General features: G+C 43.2%; 3 protein-coding genes across 6 annotated transcripts; 1 reads left to right on the top strand and 2 right to left on the bottom strand.

Annotated features, from left to right (window-relative positions):
* Positions 1 to 352: 352 nt before the first annotated feature.
* vsnl1b (visinin-like 1b) lies at positions 353 to 7746 on the bottom strand. Its single transcript, XM_086127716.1, has 4 exons — positions 7467 to 7746; positions 4614 to 4786; positions 4236 to 4451; positions 353 to 3675 (listed from the first exon to the last, which is right to left on the bottom strand). Exons 2-4 carry the CDS (start codon positions 4773 to 4775, stop codon positions 3478 to 3480), a joined length of 576 nt encoding a protein of 191 aa, XP_085983842.1. The 5' UTR covers positions 4776 to 4786; positions 7467 to 7746; the 3' UTR covers positions 353 to 3477.
* Positions 7747 to 8093: 347 nt separating this feature from the next.
* scml4 (Scm polycomb group protein like 4) lies at positions 8094 to 18224 on the bottom strand. Of its 2 annotated transcripts, none has more exons than XM_086126518.1 (8): positions 18117 to 18224; positions 13822 to 14073; positions 12729 to 12858; positions 11703 to 11903; positions 11306 to 11461; positions 10965 to 11192; positions 9876 to 10015; positions 8094 to 9748 (listed from the first exon to the last, which is right to left on the bottom strand). In XM_086126518.1, exons 2-8 carry the CDS (start codon positions 14065 to 14067, stop codon positions 9623 to 9625), a joined length of 1227 nt encoding a protein of 408 aa, XP_085982644.1. In that variant the 5' UTR covers positions 14068 to 14073; positions 18117 to 18224; the 3' UTR covers positions 8094 to 9622. The 2 variants fall into 2 exon arrangements, with proteins under 2 accessions (XP_085982644.1, XP_085982645.1); XM_086126519.1 differs by lacking the exon at positions 18117 to 18224 and adding an exon at positions 14373 to 14509.
* Positions 15317 to 21040, top strand: afg1la (AFG1 like ATPase a). Of its 3 annotated transcripts, none has more exons than XM_086126514.1 (13): positions 15321 to 15495; positions 16504 to 16703; positions 17486 to 17537; positions 17607 to 17708; positions 17926 to 18056; positions 18128 to 18227; positions 18749 to 18807; positions 18894 to 18976; positions 19064 to 19134; positions 19213 to 19313; positions 19432 to 19572; positions 20098 to 20208; positions 20389 to 21040. In XM_086126514.1, exons 1-13 carry the CDS (start codon positions 15375 to 15377, stop codon positions 20524 to 20526), a joined length of 1410 nt encoding a protein of 469 aa, XP_085982640.1. In that variant the 5' UTR covers positions 15321 to 15374; the 3' UTR covers positions 20527 to 21040. The 3 variants fall into 3 exon arrangements, with proteins under 3 accessions (XP_085982641.1, XP_085982640.1, XP_085982642.1); XM_086126516.1 differs by having other exon boundaries at positions 15363 to 15511; XM_086126515.1 differs by lacking the exon at positions 18749 to 18807 and having other exon boundaries at positions 15317 to 15495; positions 18925 to 18976.
* The last annotated feature ends 1174 nt before the right edge of the window (positions 21041 to 22214 follow it).

The raw sequence follows: 22214 nt of genomic DNA, 5'->3' as shown, positions 1-22214 counted from the left end.
TCCTTTACAAATACGTGTATTTGTATTTGTGATGAAATGAATATTTGTTTATAGTGTTAAAATATTGAAAAAAAGCTTAAAGTTCTTTTAACTGTGTGTGTGTGTGTGCGTGCGTGTGCGTGTGTGTGTGTGTGTGTGTGTGTGTGTGTAACAGAATGTTTTTCTCGATAAAAAGTCATACTGTATTGTATTGTGAGAAAAAGTTGTGAACCTGTAGGTGGGGGCGGGGGGTGGGTATTTATTTTTCCATGAAAAAAAGAGCAGTGTATTCAGCTAAAATTCAGCTTTGTTCTATCCACCTAACCTGTCAGTCAGTAGCATGGCCATCAGTGCGTTCTGAAAAAAGCCCGTCTGTGGTTTATTGATTTTAATCACAACAGAACTCAAGTATTTTTTGTTTGTTTAAGGGGTGCAACACATGCCACATGTATAAAAAGAATACAGTAACTTGTATCACGAGTTTTCATATCTGATAGAAACATTTAGCCTACTGGACATTGAAGATCTCCGTGTGGTGTCGGGCCAGACTGAATTGTGTACAGACAGTACAATAATAATAGGAATCATCCTCATAATAGTCGAGATTATGATGGCCGTGTCTGCCATTCGACATGTGGACAAAGCAGACACTCAGTCCACGCTTGCATAGCCTGGAAAACAGGGAAGCCAAATGTGCTGGAAAGACTAATTCAAAAGGCAAAACAAAACTTTACACTTGAAAACAATTTCAATGCTGGAATGCAAGTGTGTACAGTAAACTTGTTGGTTTCTTTTCCCTTTTTTTTTTTTTTTTTTGCTGCTGCTGCTTTGGAATATGAGCCCCTCACATGAGGAAACTCTCAGCATGCAGATCATTTGATTATTATAGCAGTGCTCTTTGTAAACATGTGGATATGTACTGTGTAAACAAATCAAACAGGCAGCCAATTGTGTGCCACGAGTGTGTGTGTGTGTGTGTGTGTGTGTGTGTGTGTGTGTGTGTGTGTGGGCGCGTGGGCGCAATCGGCAAAGGAGTATAAATTAGGGCCACACTGAAAAGAAAATTGCATTATACAAAGAGAATAAAGTAATATTTTCTAAAAGCATAAGACAGTATGACGTCTTTCTACTGGTTCAAGAAAGAGGTCATAAACAAGGAATAAAGACCTCTTTTTCAAGAAAAAGTCAACATTTTTTTGAAAGAAAGAAATAACCTTATTTGGGGGGGGGTCCCTTTTTCAAGGCAAAAGAGAAAAATAATATTTTTCAAGGGGGAAAAAAGAATACATTTTGAGAAAAATAGTCATTTGATGAAAAACAGACAGTATTTTATTATTTAAGAAAAAATATGCAATCCTATGAGAATAGTCACTAGTTTTTTTTTCCAGGAAAACAGACATCCTTTTTTTTCTCTTGTTCCGAAAAAAAATGTACTTTTTCAAGAAAACAGTTGTATTTATATAAGAATTAAATCAGATTGCATTCAAGAAGATATTCATATTTTTGAGGGAAAAAGTCTTATTGGTGACAATAAAGTCCAATTTTATTCAGGAAAAAGCTTGCCATTTTCAGAGACAAAACAAATCATGTTTTGAAAAAAAAAAGAATATACGTGGTGTTATAATGGCAAGATTATGACTTTTTCTTGAATAAGTACAATTGTCTTTATTCTTGTCGTATAATCACTTTTCTTACACGTGGCCCCAAATCTCCAAATCCACACGTGGCCCCCCCAGTCAAATGTAAAATGAATTAAGAAATACGATTTTGTGAATGAATGCGGAGGGAAGCATGCTTCCACCTCAGGTGAGCTTACACTGTACATCCCATGCAACAATACGAAATGAATCCCAAGAGGGGTTTCCTCTTTTAGAACCACAGAAGAAGAAATAAATAAATAAAAAGGTAGTAGATTATATCTATATACTGTATATATTATATATTTCTTCTTTTGTTGACACGTAATATATGCATGCAAATACTTTTTTTTTCTCTGTCGTGCGTGAACATCTCTCTATCATCCACAAGCTCTACAAGCCTGGCTGGCAGAGACACTTATCGTTACAATTATTGTAGGAGTTCTTGTTTTTATTGACAATTACTCAACGCGGTACGGGAGTTGCAGCGGTGAACAACTTGCAAGGGAAGGCTGGCTGATAGGGGAAAAAAAAAAAAAAACGAGTCCCAAAGAAAGTGTTCCGCTCATGGAAGAAGTCGGCGCGGAGTCACGTGTGAGCCGCCATCTTGGTAGAGGGGGAAACTCAACGGGCTGGGCAGCGTGCCCTGGGGTTTGACGGAAATTCAGCCCCCGAAGCCAGTTTCGCTGAGCAACATGAAATTCGGTGGGCGTGTCGATCATGAGCTGAGCCACAAAAAAGTCTCAAAAACCCATGCCCAGTGTTGAGCATTTTGCTTTGAAGACACTATTTTAAGGTCATTTCTGAGACAAATTCGTTTTCGGATTTGTTCTCGTTGAAACCTAAATTGAACCAAAGATAAATGATGAACATATTTTTTGGAGTTGCGTGCGGACTGGCAAAGTTGGATGATAGGCAAAACTCTAAAACTGCAAGTCCGCTTGCGCGAATGCCTCGCCCCTGAAGACTACTTGGCAACATGAAATTTGGTTAAGCTTGTCTTTCATGAGTAGACACACACCAAAAACAAAAGTCTTCAGAAGCCATGCTCAAACATAGACAGGAAGTCCACCATTTTGGTATGACGCGGACATTTTAGAGTCAATTACGCCATTTCCAGGACTCCCACAAACATATACACCAATTCTCTGATTCATCCTCAAAAGTTTGGAAAATGGCTACCAAATTACAACAAGCTACAATACGCGAGACAGACGGGTGATGCTAAATTGACGAGAATTTTAAAGTACTCCTCATTGCTGGCAGGCAAAGTTGGCTGGGTTGCCCTAAATCACCAAAGTCTAAACCCGAGTCAAACACTCTAAGCGTCTCCATGTCAGCAACGGTTTTCCCCAATAGCAACATGGCTGCCACTCGTCGGACGCGTCGCAAAGTCGCCAACGGTTCGACTTCATCCGTACACCAGCTGGATGAGCGCGGGCGCGCGTGTGTGTTTGTGTGTGTGTGTGTGTGTGTGTGTGGAGTTTACGGTGCACAACAACATATTCGGAAATAGAAAGGTAGCATTATCTTATCGCTAGATTCAAAATGATTCAGCATATTTGACATTAGTTCTCATGCATACGACCACAAGAAGCGAGTCCATTGAAAAAGAGTCCAAGCTTTTGTTTGTTTGTTTGTTTTTCTTTCTTAACCCCCCGTGGAATGAGACATTTAAACAACTGTCCAGGGTGTGTACTTTTGTGTACGTGTGTGTACTTTTGTGCACGTGTGTGCGCGTGTGTGTGTGTGTTCAAGCAGGGTGACGGGGAGGGGGCTCGGGGAGTGAGCAGTGGTGGCGTTGAGAGGGGGTGGTGCAGGAGGTGGTGGGGGCGGGGCAAATGGGCGAGGGGCGGGGTCTTCACTTCTGCATGTCACACTGCAACAGCAGCACGATGGACGGGTCGCTCTTGGCCGCCTCCTTGAACTCCTCCAGCGAGATCTGGTCATCGTTGTTCTTATCCATTTTGCTGAAGATCTTGTCCACCCGCTGCGCCGGTGTCAGGCCGTCCTCGTTCATCTTCATCATGATCACCGTGCCCACCATTTTGTAGATGGCCTGCAAGGGGTCGGGGGGGAGGGGAGGGGGCGAGTCAAGGGGGTGAGCGTCACTTTGTTCCATCGGCCGACACGGTTTCATGTATGCCGCCTGCAGCAACCGCCGGAAGTTTTTCCAAAAGCTCCGGCGAATTCAAGGTTTTTGGGCCGTGCGGATGATGCTCGGGAACACGCTTGAAATGGACAATCATCAAGGCGATACCATCGACTCCCCCCTGTCCTTGCGTCGAGACGGCAGTGCTGTAATTCCGTAACTCAATATGACTGCAGTGCTGCCGTCAGCCACCCACACCCAGCGCCCGCCCGCCCGCCCGCCTCCGAGGTGCAGGTGTGCAGCGGCGTGACAGTTGCAGTCCGTCTGATAATCCCCCACCTCATCGCACACGACACTAATTTTTTTCCTTGTGCTACAGAGATCATGTTAACTCATTTAGCGTTGTTATTTATTGATTGATTTTTTTTTTTCCTCGTTTGCCTACATTTCTTGTACCGTTTCTAAGCAACGCACACTTGCGGACACAAGCGGGAACGGGAGAAAACGACCAAGAGAGCGCCACCGACCTCGATAATCTCCAGCATCTCCACCCTGGTGATCTTGCCGTCCCCATCCAGGTCGTACATGTTGAAGGCCCAGTTGAGTTTCTGCTCGAAGCTGCCGCGAGACGTGATGGACAAGGCGCAGATGAACTCTCGGAAGTCGATGGTGCCGTCGCCGTTCTTGTCGAAGGTGCGGAAGGCGTGCTGCGCAAATTTGGAAGCGTCGCCGTACGGGAAGAACTGCAAAGAGAAGACGAATGGGTGAGGATGAGTTTGGGACCCCTTAGAGGCGAGACTTTTTTTTTTCCCCAAATCCCCGCTATCATAATCCTAATCCCAGTTGAACATGATAAAATGGAGTAAAAAACAAATGTGTGGAAGGGATGGGGTCAATGGACCCACCTTGACGTAGAGTTGCTGGAACTCCTCCAGGTTGAGTCTTCCGGTGGGGCAGTCTTTAAGGAAGCCCTTGTACCACTGCTTCAGCTCGTGCTCATTGAACTCTGTGTTCTTCACCAGGTCCTCCATCACCTCAGGTGTCAGCTTGCTGTTCTGCTTTCCCATGGCTGCTGCAGCTGCAGACACACAAAAAAAAAAAAAAACATCCATCGGTGACGATGCGTTCAGTGCAACCTCGGAACGTCATACCGTCTGGTTTTGGACGACCATTTTTTTTTTGGTGTGGAGAATATGTCAAAGCACCCAAAGATGGTGCTACGAGATTATGGTATCAGATGACAAAAAGGCTTCTTAGTTTTTTTTTTTTTACTTTTTGATAGAGTTCCACCATAAATTGGTTGTTAGTGGTGTATCCAAAACTGATTTGAATCGACAAATTGGTTTTGATTTAAATGAATCAACGAATCATGAATCTTGTAGAATCAAGTAATCAGTGAAGCAACTCCGATGGTTACTTTTAAAGATAACCGCGGCAAGATTGAAAATGACATCCCTTGTTGCCCGTGCAGCCAACAAACGTTTAGCGTAAGGTGACAGACTATTTCCATGACATGGCGAGGAATCGAGCAGCGTCCTGGTACGGATGCACATCAGAGGTTCCATTGTGTGTGTGTGTGTGTGTGTATTTAATGTTCAGGGTGGTGGGAGGGCGAAAATCACTGAATCACTGCTCATGTTTCTATTTTGGGCCTCAAGCTTGTTTGTGCCAGTCTGTGGCACTGACCTGGATCCTCACTGCCACTTCATCAATGGATGAGAGTCAACACAACAAACTGTGCTATGGAGATGCACGAGTAAAAAAAAAAACAAAAAAAAACATGGGTCGCTCTAAATGTCATATAGAGTGGCCACTGAGGCATCGTCAACATGACAGCGTGTACACACACATTATTGAACCACGGCGTCAGAATGCGTCAACTCGGAGCATCTAACTTGATTGGTTTTCGATGTGGATGAAACATGGGCTGGTCTAGACGCAATTTCGAGTAGCCAGCAACACAGTGCCCACATTAGAGTGCGGAGTTCAAACATGATCGAGCCTGAATCCATCCTGTGCGAACATATGTCACCATATGTGGCAACTAGCAAAGCCTATCGTCCGTGCCCTCAAGGGCAGTGGCGTGCAAACAAATGGTGGGGGGGGCCTGAGGGGGCAGCACCCCACCTCAATCACCTTGTGGGGGTTAAAGAGAAGTCAAAAGCTCTTTCTGTCTACACTGGACAAGGGCTGGGCAAGAGGTAGCCCGCAAGGAGCTTGTGTAGCCGTGGGGCTGAACTAAAAATAGCTCACGAGTGAGATGTGCCTGAATTTGTGCACATTTTGTCTTGCTATTCTTTTTTTTTTTTAAACCACACTTGCTTCTGTCAATTTGAAAATGACAACAACAAAATAGGGTCAAAGGGTCAAATTTGACCAATTATGGTCCTTCAAAGATCAGCCTTTGGGAATTGAAAAGGAAAGTCTTTTTTCTAGGGGGGGGGGAACGGACGACAACAATATGTTTACAGTTGACCCCCGCTATTTGCATGTATTAGAAATCAGTCACCATGCCGTCCAGCCCACAAATAGCAAAAGGCCATGGATATGCATGGAGGGGGGGGGGGGTATTTAATGATTTAGAGATTTTTTTTTTAATTAATCAACTGAATAATCTGTTTTTTTTCTGCCAAAAAGCATTGGGCTCAAAAAAAAAAATCCATGTGGTCGTACCCTCGTCACGAGTGCAGCAAAAGACGAAATGTGGAGAAGAGCTCGCAAATGTGTTATTTCAGAAGTGCATATGTAACTGCTTGCATTTATCAATACCCAAGAAGCAGCTCTCATTTTCAAAAAAAGTTTGGTTGGTCACGCCTGCACTCGACCCATTCAGCTCAACCAGCGAAACTTAGGGCAACCCACCCTGCGCCCCACAAGGGTCCACCATGCGCAGGGTGCTCGCCCAAAGGCAACAACATTACTCCACACGCCACTGAACATGATCCACGGACCTGACTGAATGCGTCAAGTTTCACCATCTAGCAGCTTTTTTTTTTCTTATAAACGGTCACATTGCACGTGTCCACGTCACCAAACATACAGTCCACTTCTCTGCAGCACTCACAGTAGGCCAGCCCCGATAGGGGAGGGTGGGGCGGGGGGGGGGGGGGGGGGACTCCATGCAAATCTTTTCAAAATCAAAAAGATCATCCGATATTTCAAACGTGCAGCAGCTGCAACACGGGAACTAATGAATGACCTTGAAGGACAAAAACACTTTGCATGAGGATGCAGCAGCGAACGCCTCGCATCACGCAACTGTGCGGCTGTTTTGACGTTAAGGGGGGCGGGGGGAGCGGAGGTGGTCGTGGGGAGTGGGGCGGGGGGAGCAGGGGGGGGGGGGTCTTGGACGGAGGAGGGTGGTCGTGGATGGTGGAGGGTGGTGATGATGATGTGCGCGCTATGCGCACAGAGGCCCAGGAGAAGAGAATGCGAAAAATAGCGGCGCTCTCTCGTTCTCGACGACGACGCTATTACGATCGAGTGGCGGCGCCTCCCCAGAGACGCTGCCGCATTCCGATAGAAACGACGCAGTGATAAAGGGAGGGGGCGCAGGGACGGTGTGTGTGTTGGGAAAGATGCGCCAATTTGTGAACCCTGAAATAAAATTTAAAAAGAAAATAGAGCGCACATCATGCCGAGGCTGCAGGACGCAAAAATAAATGAATAAATAATAAAATAATTACAAATGCGCAGTGGAAGAATAAAATCAACTCGTCCGTCCACAAAGCAACGAAACAACCGGGCGGGCGGCTTACCTTATCGGACTGCTATTGTGTTCTTCTCCCCCGGCAAAGTACACAGGAAAAACTCCCCTCCGGTGGCGATGAGGCTGAGGAGGAGAAGGAGGAGGTGAAGAGGAGGAGGAGGAGGGCGAGGGTTGATTGAGGAGCTGGTGGTCGGAGGGAGGTGCGCAATGCACAAGGAACCGGTTGCCGGCGATGCTGCGATGATGTTCTCCTCGAGGTTGTTCCCGATGAAGAGGTGCAGCAGCAACAGCAGCACCAGCAGTGTTCGTTTGTCGGACGGAGCGCAGGAGCCTGAACGCATCAGAGCCTGACCCGCGCGTCGCGATCGTGCATCTCGACCTGCTGTGTGCACGCGTACGCACAAAAAAAAAAAAGGAGAAAAATATCAGATCAAAGTTACACAAATAATGGAAACAATTTTGAAAAAATACCAATTAACACCAAAATATTACACAATGGTACAAAATAAGCGACCAAGTTATTTAAAAAAATGCAAAAATATTAGATGAAAAAGAATACATGGGGGAAAAAACAAAATGACAAAATAAAAAAGGTAAATATGAAAAATATTAGAAAAAAAATGTATGAGAATTGTATGAGAAAATAATACAAATATAAGCCACACGGAGGCATAAGTAGTAGTTAACATGTCTTGATTTAATACTCGCATACAGGATTACACGCATATTGATATTTTCCTCGACATTGCACTATCACAAAACACATATCGTCCTCGTCGATGTCAACACTGATAACAGATGGACTTTGAAAATGCTGAGGCTTGTGACATTTGTGCACAATGAAACACTTCCGCACATTCTGTATTATCTGTACACATGTACAGTACATTAGGGGTGTGCACTTCTCCAACCAAAGACGATTCGAGAGGTATCGCGATACATGGCATACGATACCATTTAAGAATGCTGTTTCAATATTAAATACATACACACACACACACACACATATATATATATATATATATATATATATATATAAGGTTTCAATACATGAATTGAAATACGTTTCAAGGACGATACAGTTCAGTGCTTCAATTTGGCCACATCAGGAGTAATAACATAATTAGACTGTAAAGAATGAATAATGCTGCAATTTATTTCATTGTGCCGTTCCTCCCAGTCTGCCCATCTTGGCCACCAGGAGGCAGTATAACACTTTGCTAGATCAAAACCAACTTTCCCGATTGAAATCGTTTTGTGTTCCACCCCGAATGTATATGTATAGATACAGTATGCATATTACTGCGCTTCCTCGGAATGATACCATCATTTTACGTCAAATTAGCGTAAAACAAGCTAATTCAGTAAAGGCACCGCTTCCGAAAAAAACAATAGCATCGAAATATCTTTAAATAAAGTAAATGCTTTTCGCTTTTTTTCAGTGCGGGTATTTATAATAATGAAAGCACCGTGTAGAGCAGGGCTGGGCAAGCTTTTGTGCTCAAGGGGCCACATTGGATTTTCAAAACAGCCCAATGAGCCAAAAGCAGTTCACGTGTGCATGTAAAACTGTTTATTTGGATAAAATAATAATTCATTTTATCTCCTTTTCTCCTGCCTTCGTGACCGCTTTGATACTAAACTCGAACCCCAAAATTTGGGTCAGCTTTTGTCTCGGGCTGATTAATCAAATTCAAATTGATATTGCAAATGTCGTCAAACACAATTTTCAAATGAAAAAGGCTGCAATTATGGAAAAAAGAAATCAAAAAAAATGCTGCATTTTGGTGAGTCAATAGGCTTTACTTTTTAAAAAATATATTCTTTACAGTTGATAGTGTCTACATCAGTTCAATGCTTCAGAGGTGCAGTCTTAGTTTCATAAAAGATTAAAAGTTAAAGTGATATAGCCATTTATTTGTGTGTATTATCATTGACGGACTTCTTTCCAATTGGACTAATTTTCAAAATGGTTCAGTCCGAGCTTTCTGTCTCCATTCCACGTCAGCGTTGTTTATCGCGAACAGCCAAGAAAACGCAAAGACAAAAAAAAAAGTATTTTCCAGGGAGTGTGAAAGGGGTTTTCGTTAACAGTCATTCGTTGTTTCCTCCTCGATCTGACCCAGTCGGCAGCTACAACAGTGAGCCTATTGTGCCCGTTTCTTCCGCGAGTTCCTATAAACGGACCAATCAGGTGCGATGATCCTACAACTTGCTTTGCTTGAGCTTGTCGATGTGGTAGCACAGCTTGAGGGCAGGCCCCAGCTTCAGGCCGAGGTACTTCATGATCATGTCGCTCTTGAGCAGCAACAGCGCGTTACCGTCGATCTCCTGCGGGGGTGGGGCAATAACTTTCTTTCACCTCATCTACGAATACCTGGCCTATGTGTCTATTTGTATCGATAACTCTAATTGATTATGAATTATGACGATAATACTATGTGTGGTCTGGGCTCACGTGTTTCCTGAAGACGTCGGCGTGAGGTCCGAGGGCGTTGGCGTCGGCGTCCCGGACGAACCACACCACGTCGTCCACGCTCCACGTGGACGGATCCTTGCCGGGGGGCGGGGCCTTGAACTCCTGCACGGCATACCCACCTGACGGGACAAACGCTCATCAATGCTGTATGCTATAACTCGCCGCACACTCGAATGAGAAAAAATAAAATTTAAGTAGTAGTGAATGAGTTCGATTGCAATTTGGGACTGAAATAAGATGATTTTAGGTCAGTCAGTCTGTTAGTTAGTTAGTTAGAAAGTAAGTTAGTTACCAAGCTAGTTAGAAAGTTACTAAGTGAGTTAGTGAAGGAGGAAGGTTGTAATTTAGCTCGGTGCTCAGTAAGTTAGCGAATGGCTTAGATGGTAATTAAGGTATAAGCTAAGTTCGATGCAAAGTTAGCGATAGTTGGTATGTGAAAAGGAGTTCATACATTTGTATGTTATTTAATGAGTATGTTTGGCAGTAATTTAGCTACAGTTGAACCTCACCCTTGCAACTTAAATATTTCAAAGTGCCGATTTTACCGATTTCATTTTTCATTTGCCCATTTTGCTTTCCAACAAAGACCTTTAAAGGTAAAGATCATAACGACCAGATTTTTTTCCAACTAAATAGTGAAACGGCCTTTGTCACAACGAACTGTGGGAAGCTAACTGCCGCCGCTACATTGCTTACGAACAAAATGTACAGCGTGGGAGTCTCCTCCGTTGCTTAGCAACGCTACTACTGAACGACTCGTACATTGTTGTACGATAAGAAAACCTTTATTGTCTCACAAATGGAGAAATTCGCAACTTCCGAAGACACGGCGCGGTCCTGAGCACAGCTCTGAAAACGTCTGGTAAAGGGAAGCAAATCTCGCTGTCTGCGAAAGCTGAAATTGTCTCTCACTTTTGAAAGACGAGAAGATGTATACGGGCAATGTAAATAAAGATGAGTTGAATTAAGTTTAAGTTCCATCCGTTTGCATTTAGTTTACATTACTTGAAGAAATGTTTGTTTTTCGAAACCCTAATTGCCTGGCGACCAGACCGCCGACGGCCTCACCTGTCCTGTTGCTTTCCACGAAGGCGCCGGGGCTGCTCGGCGACGGCCTGGAGGCTGCCGGCGCGTTGGAGAACTGCTGCGATGCGCGGAAGCCGTAGGAGGACTTTGGCGAAGACAAATACGAGGAGGAGCTGATCGAGTTGAACGCGGACTCTCTGTGATCCGCCACCGGGTAGCGCTTCCCGTCGGCCTGCTCGTGGCGGTAATCCTCGGCCAGGGACGTTTCCACTACGGGCGAGATGGAAGCGGGAAAGAAGGGGCTGTGAAAAATGATGAACATAAACCGCATCGATCCGTGATATAGCAGGGACGTAGGCGGGGTGTATGATTGAGCGTCTTACCGTCCGAGTGGTAGGAGGCACGCTGGCTGATGGGCTGGTCGCTAAACAGGTTCTCGCAGTGCAGGCTGCGACAAAGCTTCTTCAGGAAGCGCAGCACGTAGTCGATGCTGTTCACCACAGGGAGGCTCAGGAGGTGCTGCTTGCCGTCGAATGTGGCTGCGGTTCAGATGCGAAATATCAATTGCCCTCATAGTCGGTGGAGTCCATTTAGAAAAAAAAATTAAGACGCAGGATCCTGATAAAGCTGTGCGGACCGCATACTGTCCCCCAACGGGAACAAATGCAGACTTCTTAATAAAGCTCCGCTTGTCCTTTTAGTCACTTGAATGAAAACTAAGCCGACTGACTGGCGGCTATGGAGAACGAGATGCGTCGTGTGCGATGAGTGAAAATCTACCCGAGATCTTCTCTCCCCCGTATCCCTGCGTGAGCAGAGTGAAGACGGTCTTCTGCTGGAAGGCGCTGTCGATGCATCCCTGCACGGCCTGCTGCAGCACCACCGACGGCCGGTCAGGTCCAAAGTGATCGGGCAGCTGCTGGATCTTCTTCCGGTCCAGGTTCGGGCCCGTGTTGGCCTGCTTGTTGATGTAGATGCACACTGAATGCAAGAGGTGGCGACCATCAACTCTTTGGGGAATTTTTGCACGCATTTAAAAAAAATAAAAAATCCTCTCAGTGAATAAGTGGTTAATTCATAATAAATTGATAAGAACAAGGGGGGGGGGGATCTGTGATGATGCAAATTTGCGGGTGTTGAATGTGAGGGTCGACTGTCCAATGAAAAATATTTAATACATTTTTTATTTTAAAAAATATATGTGCATTCACATTTTTTTCCATTATTGGTTCAAGAATTTGTCCCCCTGAAAAAAAAAATAAAAATGATTAAAATGAACAATTTTTCACATTAACATATTTTATTTATTTTTATTGAATAATTAGCTGATTATCATAAAAACTAATAAAATAAAGATGATTTTCATTTTATTACTAAAACCCCAAATTTTACATAGACTTTAAACATTTTGTCCTTTATCTTAACTCATTTGTTAGGCAATTATAATGACATTAATTATCAATAAGACAATACGAATGAATGATTGTATTTGACACATACACTTAACAATGTTGTATTTAGCTTATCCAATTATTGGATGAATAGTTCAAATTTATTTGAGATAATACAATTTTAGAAATTGAGAAAAATATTCTTTTTATTCGTGACAGAAACTGTCATATTTTATATTCATGTGATCCCTATGGTTTATTTATTTGTGTGTTTTAATTTGTTTATTTATTTATTTATTATTTGTGTTTTGACCTCATCTGAAAAAAAAAAAAATGAAAAAAACCCCGCCGGCCTCCCATTTCCATTTGCAGCCTCGTGAATGAGGTGTTTGGCTGACTTGTGGTCTCCTCTTACCTGTGAGCACCTGCGGCGTGGCCGAGTGGGGGATTGTGGCGGCGTCTTGAGGGATGGAGCTCATGTCGGGCTCGGGGGTGCTGCTGGGCGGCGAGATGGCCAACGGCGTCATCACCATTCTGGGTTTCAGCTGCAGAAGAACAAGAAAAAGCAGTTCAAAACACATTTGTTGAGGCAGGCCTTCCAGGAAGACTTGATTGTTTGGTTTTGATTGATTGATTCGTGTCAACGGTAACATATTTGGGATGCAAAATCAATCTTCTAATCAATTCAATCATTAAGATGTTAATTCTACAGGCAGGGTGTACAACCCTGGGGCAAAAATGATAAAATGAGCACTTGTGGAGGATATTCTTTCAGTTATTTAATTCTGTGGGAAGAAAAAAAGCAGATGACACAAAACTGAAGTCATTTCAAAAGTCAACTTTCTGGTTTTAAAAAAGACTATATGAAATCAAAATGGGAAAAATGATGGAATACCTCAGTTGTGAGGAGAAAAAAAAAAGATGGAAATTGTAACTGTAAATTTCCATTGCCAAAACTAACACGTGCCTCAGATTCGATCTGCTTGTGAGTCTGATGTTAAACAGGAGCGATCACATCGAGAGCTGTTGCACTGACAAGTGGGCTGACATGAAACATGGCTCCAACATGAGATGGTCAACTTTTTGCCATTTTGTCGCTTTTTTTGGTAGTGGTGGGGTAATAATAGACTTTTCAATGCAAATGTAAAAGATCCGCCATCCTAACTTAACAAAAAAAAGGTTTGAAGCAAACAACAAAATAATCACTATAATAATCAATAATTCTTCCGGTGCAAAGGGCCCCCCTTCCATAAAAATGACCGACCATTCAAGGACAGCACAAAACTGCTGAACAAGAGACCAAACATTAAGTGTTAGAACTCATTTTGTAATTTTTTTTCTCACAAAAATCAACTCACTCAAAATGTCAACATTATTGAGGTGCACTGGTTGTCCTGCATATCATTCCAAATGCGCTAAAATTATTAGTCCTACTCACTTACACGAGCTTGATTGCGAAACAAATTCAACTTCAAGGTATCCCCGCTCCCTCGCCGCCCCATTCTGACCTTGAATCCCGGCTTCCTGCCCCTCTTCTTCGGCACTTTGAGTGGCGGCAGCGAGTCGGCGTAGCGGTTGGCGAAATCTATCTTGGTCACACTTCGCAGCGGGGGTCTGCCTCGCTTCCTGCCCGGAATCTTGCCCGACTGGCCCTGCATGAAGGAGGATGGTGCCACCGCGGCCGCTTGCATTTCACCGCCGTCGTCGTCGTTCCCGTCTGCTCGCTGCTGCACCGTCGCTGTGGGTGCACTCATTTGGAGCTAATAACAAAATAAAATGAAAAAAAAAATTCCACCTGATTAGAATGCACAACTTACCCAAGAAGAAAAAGAGAAATTATACAGTCTTTCTGTGACAAAACCACCATCACATCCCCTTTAATGTTGCCGCAGTCTCTCATTAGACTAATGCATTCAGCGGTAAAAGGGTGGGAGGTTGTTTCTGAGGTGGGGGGTGGTTGCTTTCTCCATGACTCCCATAGTACGATTAGCGTCCACGACAGCGTCCATCTTCTAACCCATATAGGAGACGTCCGTTGACAAAGGATGTAAACACTCACCGCCCGACGCAGACAAGCAGGAGGGGCCCTGATGTGCCTGGCTCGTCTTTACAGTTTAAAAGCGGATGTAACGCTGCTGCTGTGTGTGTACAGCAGACAGACAAACAGATGGGGGAGGGAGGGGGGGTGAGAGAGAGAGGGTGGATGTGCTTCGAGGTAGTGGCAGGCTAGTAGTGATGGGGTTGCTCGGTTGTCATGGGAACAAGCCTGTAAGCCTCCCATGTTTTGTCTGCAGCTCAGTGAGGTGGAGGAAAAAATTGCACTCGTTTCTGCACCGACGTCACAAGACAGGAGGATGCGCGACCATATTTGGTGCTCTAATACAAACTCGACTTATTTTTAGGAATGAACAATAATTGCCTCTGGGATTAATTACTGTGGATATACTGTAATGTGTAAAATCAATATTTTTTTATCCTATATGTAAATAGCTATTCTGCTTTCATTGTTGCGTAAATGTTTAGTCATAAATGCACAAAACAGAATAAATTTATGAAATTGAGATTTGTACTTTTTCTGGATATTTTAATGTTTTTCGTCTGTAATGTATTCTTTGTAAAGTCAACCTGAGTGTGCGGAAAGGCGCCAATAAATAAAATGAACTATCACAATTATTGCACTAGGCTACGCTTAAAGTTGCCATTTGTGCATTTCTGTAATTTCATTTTGCACAAGTAACGAAGTACTTTATACTGCATGACTTCAGACATTCCATATTCTCGAAAAATATTATTCATGATTAGAAAATAAACTCCGTATGTTTTAGACCACTAAGATCTTTTTCACTTGAGGTATTTGGAGCTCATTCTTTCCGCATACATCTTGAGAGAGAGAGAGAGAGAGAGAGAGAGAGAGAGAGAGAGAGAGAGAGAGAGAGAACCCAGTAGTTAATTGGCACCCCGTGACTCAAAATGGAATCGATGTCTCCCTCTGTCAGTAGCTAATAAAAACTACAGAACTTTGTTCGCTGTCACTTTATCCATAAAGTTATTTTGAATCAAGATGGCGGTGTGGATGCCGCTGTCATCCAAGATGACAGCCTCACTGCGCTGCACTTTGCTCCGGAGTGCTCAGCGTTCCTCTATCGAAGTACTCAAAACCGTAATGTCGTGTCGCAGACGAGGTGAGACGGGTTATTGGTGAGTTTGTTTGTTTGTTTTTTTTTGGTTGGGGGGGGGGGCGACCGTGTGCTTTGTTATTCGTAAAAAATAGTCGCCATTTAAAGGTGGTAACCTGAGCTATATGGCACGTAATTATAGTCAAAATAAGTATTCTAGTTTGTGATGTGAATCCAATGTGCGTTCTGTTCTTACTTAACTATCCGTGTCCGGTCAGCTATCACTCCTTTCACGCAGCCACATTGTTCCTAATTCCAAATTCGTGCGACGCTCGCATGTTTGCAGTAGTGGTGGGAAGTGACGAGCCAAAATCTTCAGTATTTATTGTACGTAGGTGCATGACTTTTTCAAAATGAATCGGTTCCCATGAAAGAGCCATGATCAAAAGGTCTTTGAAAGACTATTTCTTTGATGTAAGATGTAAGGATCGTTTCCCCGTGACAAATCGAAGGTTCTCACTGTTTACAAGCAATGAAAGTGCACCAAATTCTGCTTTTCAAATTCCCATAAAGTTCTTTCATATTTTCAAAAGTCTGCTGTCCTCGGAAAGCTTGCCAACCTCAGAAACAGACGACATAATCAATGAATTAATGAATTATTACCCCCCCCCCAAAAAAAAGGTAATGACGCAATTCTTTAACTATGCGAAATAATTTGTGAATCTCCGCATAAGAGAAACTATCATAACTTGAAAAACACAATGCATATAAAATCGATCATTTCAACGCCCAAAAATCTGAAAGCCTCTTTACTGAATGCAATAAAACATCATTTGTACATCATTGTGCCATCCAGAGCAAAAAAAATTTAAGACTAAAAAAATGAATGAATACTAAATTATTATCGTTTAGTAAGTTTTTTTTTTCCAATTTTATTTTGAGTTAGTTGATTAGTTGTAGTTAACTATTACAACCTTGGCGAATACTTAAGCCACCTGTTTTGTCGCTCTCAGTTGTAAAACAAACGAGGCAAAATTGTATGATCCCGCCATGTTGTTGTTTCTCTATGAGAAGACTACGTGGCGGAAGCCCGGCATGAGGCGGCAACAGAGAACAGCGGTGGCTTCAGCGGCCCCCTGGATCACTACAGCGGGCTGATCCGGGATGGGATCCTGCGGGAGGACGAGCACCAAAGAGCCGTGATGCGCAAACTGGACCAGCTGCACAAAACACTCCGCGGATACAGCAACACCACCACGTCTATCTTCCAAAAGGTACACTCGGATAATATTTTGTGACAGTTTCACAATTTCGCAAATCAGAATGAATAGAGGATGAATGCCATAATTGGAGATGAATTAGGTGTGGTGATATTTGGCAAAGAGTACTGATAAAATCATGATACAGAAATTTAGGAGGAAAAATGGCTGCCATATGTCATGATAAATCACAGAGATGATTGGCAATTTTGTGGCTGTCCTCTCACTATTGAATATTCTTCGAATCGATTTTTCTCTGGATTACCCCATCGTTCATTCAAAGAATCTGATCAATTCTTTCAGTTGTCGATTCATCAATGATTTAGAACGGATAACATCTTGATACGGTAATTGCCGGATGGGACGAAAACTAAGGTACAATAATTAGTGTTCGGATTCATTTCGTCACTCACGATACAATGTTGTGATATTATGTGAACGTGATCACGTTGCTGATGGGAAGAAAACGGACACTTTCAATTGTAAATGTGGTTAAGTGTTCTTTTAAATCACAATATTGACTGTATATACCAGGAAGTGGAGAGTGTGGATTTTTTTTTGATTTTTTTAAAGCGGCTGCTTTGATCGTCCACCGACATTATACGTGCGTGCATTTTGGCCACAGATAGTCCGACCTAATTAGGAATTGCCTTTAGTATCGTTTTAAATCAATGCCAGTGGCGATTCTTGCAGGGCCACCACAACTTGGCTCCTCGTGGCGTAATCATAATATTGATCGTTGACATTTGATACTGTACAATATGCTGTCTCATGCAGTCAACGTACATTTCTTGCAGTTTTTCACCAGGCCGAAGCCTCCCAAGGGTTATTACATTTACGGCGATGTGGGTAAGGGATACTCAAGACCGTATCGCCTTTTTAATTTTGATACCAAATGACATGTGATTATTATTTCAGGCACGGGTAAAACCATGGTGATGGACATGTTTTACTCGCACGTGGAGACGGAAAAGAAAAAGAGGGTCCACTTCCACGGCTTCATGTTGGACGTCCACAAACGTGAGTGTGATTTGATGATGTGCGAGGTGGAATAAAATGTCCATTTCATGATGTATTGCTCCAGTTATCTCGAACGGCACCCTGTCACTTTCTCGGCTCTAATTACTTATCTTAGTCGGTATTGTGACGAATTGTTTGTGATATTTTTGCCATGCTTGACGAACATTCCCGCCCGGGTGATAACGGACATTTTCGGACATATAATGCGACTGCGCAGGTATCCATCGGCTGAAGCAGAGTCTGCCAAAGAGGAAAGCGGGCAAGATGGCCAAATCGTACGACCCCATCGCGCCCGTCGCCGAGGAGATCAGCGAGGAAGCTTGTCTGCTGTGCTTTGACGAGTTTCAGGTAGCGACTGGGCTTTGATTCTTATGATTCTGATGATAATTCGTATAAACGAGGCCTCACCGTGTTGCCAGGTGACGGACATCGCCGACGCCATGATTCTCAAGCAGCTTTTTGAGAACCTGTTTCTCCGCGGCGTGGTCGTCGTGGCCACGTCCAATCGCATCCCTGAAGGTGAGAGGAAAGTCGTGGGCGCGACGTTACGAAACCGATCCAATCAAGAGATGGATTTACAAATGTACGTCGGAAGTGTGAAGAATACGATGATTATTGCTCGTCAAAACGTGTTGAATTTAAATTGAATCAAGAATGGAACTAAATACAATCGGGAAGTAAATTAAATCTGACATGAGATTAAATTAAACAACAATTTAATAAAACGGGTTTGATTAAAGCAGGAATTACACTGAAAAGAGAATTAAATTAGAGGTGAGATAAAGTGACATTTAGGAATTAAATAAATTGTATTTACATTCAGCATTGAATTTTAAGATACATTCATTTAAATGGGAAATTAAATTCCAAGAAATCCTTAAATTTATATTAAATTAAGAATCAAAATCAATTGGAAATTAGGCAATGTTAAAATAACTAAAAGAAATCGTAATTCTACAAAAAAAAAAATTGCACACCTTGGACACAATGTGGGAAAAAAAATGATTTGACTCCCCCCCCCCCCCCCCTGCCTTTTCTAGACTTGTATAAAAATGGGCTGCAGAGGGTCAATTTTGTGCCTTTTATTGCCGTGTTGCAGGTAAGACGTCATCTTTTTTGTTGTTTTGGCCGAAACGGCAAATAATTCCAACATGCCACCGTTCAGTCCAACTAAATATTGCGCAGAAATATTGCCAAACTCTTCGTCTGGATTCAGGGATCGACTACCGCAAGAGGAACAGAACCTCCACGGCGAAACTGTACTTCCTGTAAGACATCCATGTGTCACCTAACACGTTTTGTTTCTCTTCTGAGAATTATCATCAATCATGGATTATTCCTATCAATGATTTCAGTTCCAGCGAGCCTGATGCAGAAGAGACGCTTGACAAGCTTTTTGACGAGCTGGCCTTCAACCAGAATGACAGTAAGTCGTTGGTTGTCGTCTCATATTTTCACTGTTTGCATTTTTTTTGCACAAGAATCGTTTGATGTCCTCCCACAGTAACGCGACCGAGAGTGCTGAACGTGCACAACAGGAAAGTTCGTCTGAACAAAGCGTGCGGGACCATTCTGGACTGCACATTTGAGGAGCTGTGTGACAGGGTGCTACTGTCAATCCATCAATGCGCCCAAACGGATTATGGAAGATCATATTGCATCATCGAGGATCTTTCTCTTAAGCAAGTCTGAAAGACATGACCGAGCTGTTTGATGTTTTCAGCCTCTCGGGGCCAGCGACTACCTGGAGATCTCGCGTCTGTTTGACACCGTCTTCATCCGGCACATCCCGCTGCTGACGCTCAACAAGAAAACGCAAGCGCGGCGACTCATCACGCTGGTGGACGCGCTCTACGACCACAAGGTTTGATTTTACCAAGCGTCTTGCAACAGTTAAAGGGAGGGACATCGTGTGGGTGTGGGTTTTTTTTGGGGGGTACAATTCGACAAAGGCAGCAGGCTCCGGTCGCATGACTCGGACTCTAGTTGCCCTAATTTTACTCCTTATACTCCCGGGCCAATGAGGAGTGGGAATTTTGTTACCATGACTGCAAACCGCGATTGCATGGATTCTATTTTCCTTCGCCAAATACACTTGTCAGGTACTGCGCGGATTAGTGCGTGTGGCGCATGCAGTGGGCACGTCGCCAAATACAAATACGCTCCACCGCAACTTCACCCAGTCATCAAGTATGTGCCCCTTTTCGGAAGCACCGCCTAAATATTGGCTTTGTTCAAATTTTTCGGACAGTGTGGTCTGTTGGCCGCGGCCGAGCCATTGCTTGGAAGTGGCTCTGGATCTTAGCCCAGCCTAGTTGCCAAGTCAAATATTTGCAAAGAAACATGAAAAAGTCGATATTTGATCATGTTCACCTGCGTGCCGTTTCAGGTGCGCGTGGTGATCCTGGCCGATCACCCGCTGGAGGAGGTCTTCGTTCTTGAGGGCGACCACGGCCATGACGAGAGCCACATCCTCATGGACGACCTGGGACTTAAAAGAGTAGGAGATGCTTCATTTTTATCTCCACTTTCACATGATGTGGCGATGCGTTACTCAGATCAAAGTAGAATCACTGTCTTGCATGGTTCTTATCACAAAAAAGCTTCTTTTTTGTCCTCTGGGTTTTTTGGTCCGAAACCGGTGTTTTTGGTGAAACCTTTTGACTTTGTGTCTCGGCAGGAAGAGGCTAGCAGCCTGTCCATCTTCAGTGGCGAAGAAGAGATGTTCGCCTTCCAAAGGACCGTCTCCAGACTCACTGAGATGCAGAGTGAACAATACTGGCTGGAGGGAGACCGCAGTGCCAAGTCCAAAGCCTAATTGTTACCTCCAGATTTTGCCATTATTTTTTTTGGGGGGGGGGGGGGGTACTTTTGTTAATGCCAGACAAGTTTTTAAAAAATTTATATGTTACAACTTTAATCACCAATACTTTGGTGAATACATTTTATTCTCATATTACTTTAATCCTGCGAATTTATGAATATTTTTTGCTCTTTTATTATTTAAATCTTTCAAGTGTACAACTTTATTCTCACAGGATTGACTTTACTCTTGAAAATATGCAACATTTTTTCCCCCTTTTTGCCAGTGTGGCCCTAATACTCCTTTAAAGTTTTTAAATGGAAGCAGGAAAGAAACACTACTCACTCCAACTGATCATTGTGGGAACAAACTTAAAGATGTTGTACAGAAATTATTTATCGTCATCTTTCTGCACTTTAAGGCATGTTTTTAACATGATGCTGCGATCGCTGCGGTCCAACTCTGTAAAAAGTCGTGGGGAACAATTTAAAGTTTTGATGTGACATTCATCAATAAATGCAAAAAAGTTTGTGTAATGACTCAAAGTGCAACACAAAACGTACTCATTAAATGTATGCAATCTTATCATACATGTTTTCTATTCATAAGTATAGAGTATTACCATTATTACGAATATTTTACCTAACAAAACACCTAAAATGTGTCTTAAGTGCAAGAAACACAGATAGAAGATGCTAATGGGTAGTTTTCAGAATTTGACTGTGTGCTAGTTAGCGGCTAGGTTTAGCTTGCTTGCTTTCAGAATAGGTTGTCGGTCGCGCTGTGCGGGTGGGATTCGTACTAATGCGGTGGTCATACATAAAGTGCATTTTCCATGCGTGAAAATTATAGATGTGTATCAGATTCAAACCGCAGACGACGCATTCCGAATTGTATTTCGTGATTGAATTGCTGTCTCCCATCTCATCACATTTTCACGACAGTTATGCTTTCTAATGTGGTTCGAAAGGTCTTGGGAAGAACTGACGTTTAATTTGCAATCCAAGTTCATTAAAAGAAAAAAAATATATTTTACTTATGGGCGGCCCGATGGTCCAGTGGTTAGCGCATCAACCTCACAGTGCAGAGGTCGTGGGTTCGATCCCGGCTCCGGCCTCCCTGTGTGGAGTTTGGATGTTCTCCCCGGGCCTGCGTGGGTTTTCTCCGGGTACTCCGGTTTCCTCCCACATTCCAAAGACATGCATGGCAGGCTGTTTGAACACTCAAAATTGTCCCTAGGTGTAAGTGTGAGCGCGGATGGTTGTTAGTCTCTGTGTGCCCTGCGATTGGCTGGCAACCAGTTCAGGGTGTCCCCCGCCTACTGCCCGAAGACAGCTGGGATAGTCTGGTGAGGATAAAAGCGGTTCGGAAAATGAATGAATGAATGAATGAATATTTTACTTAGCACAGTGATTCTCAAGAGTGGTACTCGCGCCACTACTGTAGTAGTATGTTGGCTCCCTCTACTGGTATGTGAAAAAATTCATTGCTTAAATTCGCTTGTATTTGCATTTTTTTTGGTATAATTATTTGCATATAATCAACGGTTTGCGTATAAACTTTGAGTTGGGTACATTTATAAACTTGCGTTCGATACATTTTAATTTAATAATTGTTTTAGTACAGTTTATATTATTTAAGTGCAGAGTTTGTGTTCAAACTAAGTAATGTTACATTGACTTGCAATCATATTAAATCTACAC

The sequence above is a fragment of the Hippocampus guttulatus genome, chromosome 13, assembly GCF_054856545.1.
Source record: "Hippocampus guttulatus isolate MCC_2025c chromosome 13, RoL_Hgut_1.0, whole genome shotgun sequence".
NCBI classification, from domain to species: Eukaryota; Metazoa; Chordata; class Actinopteri; order Syngnathiformes; family Syngnathidae; genus Hippocampus; species Hippocampus guttulatus.
This window is presented reverse-complemented; position numbering and strand designations above follow the sequence as displayed.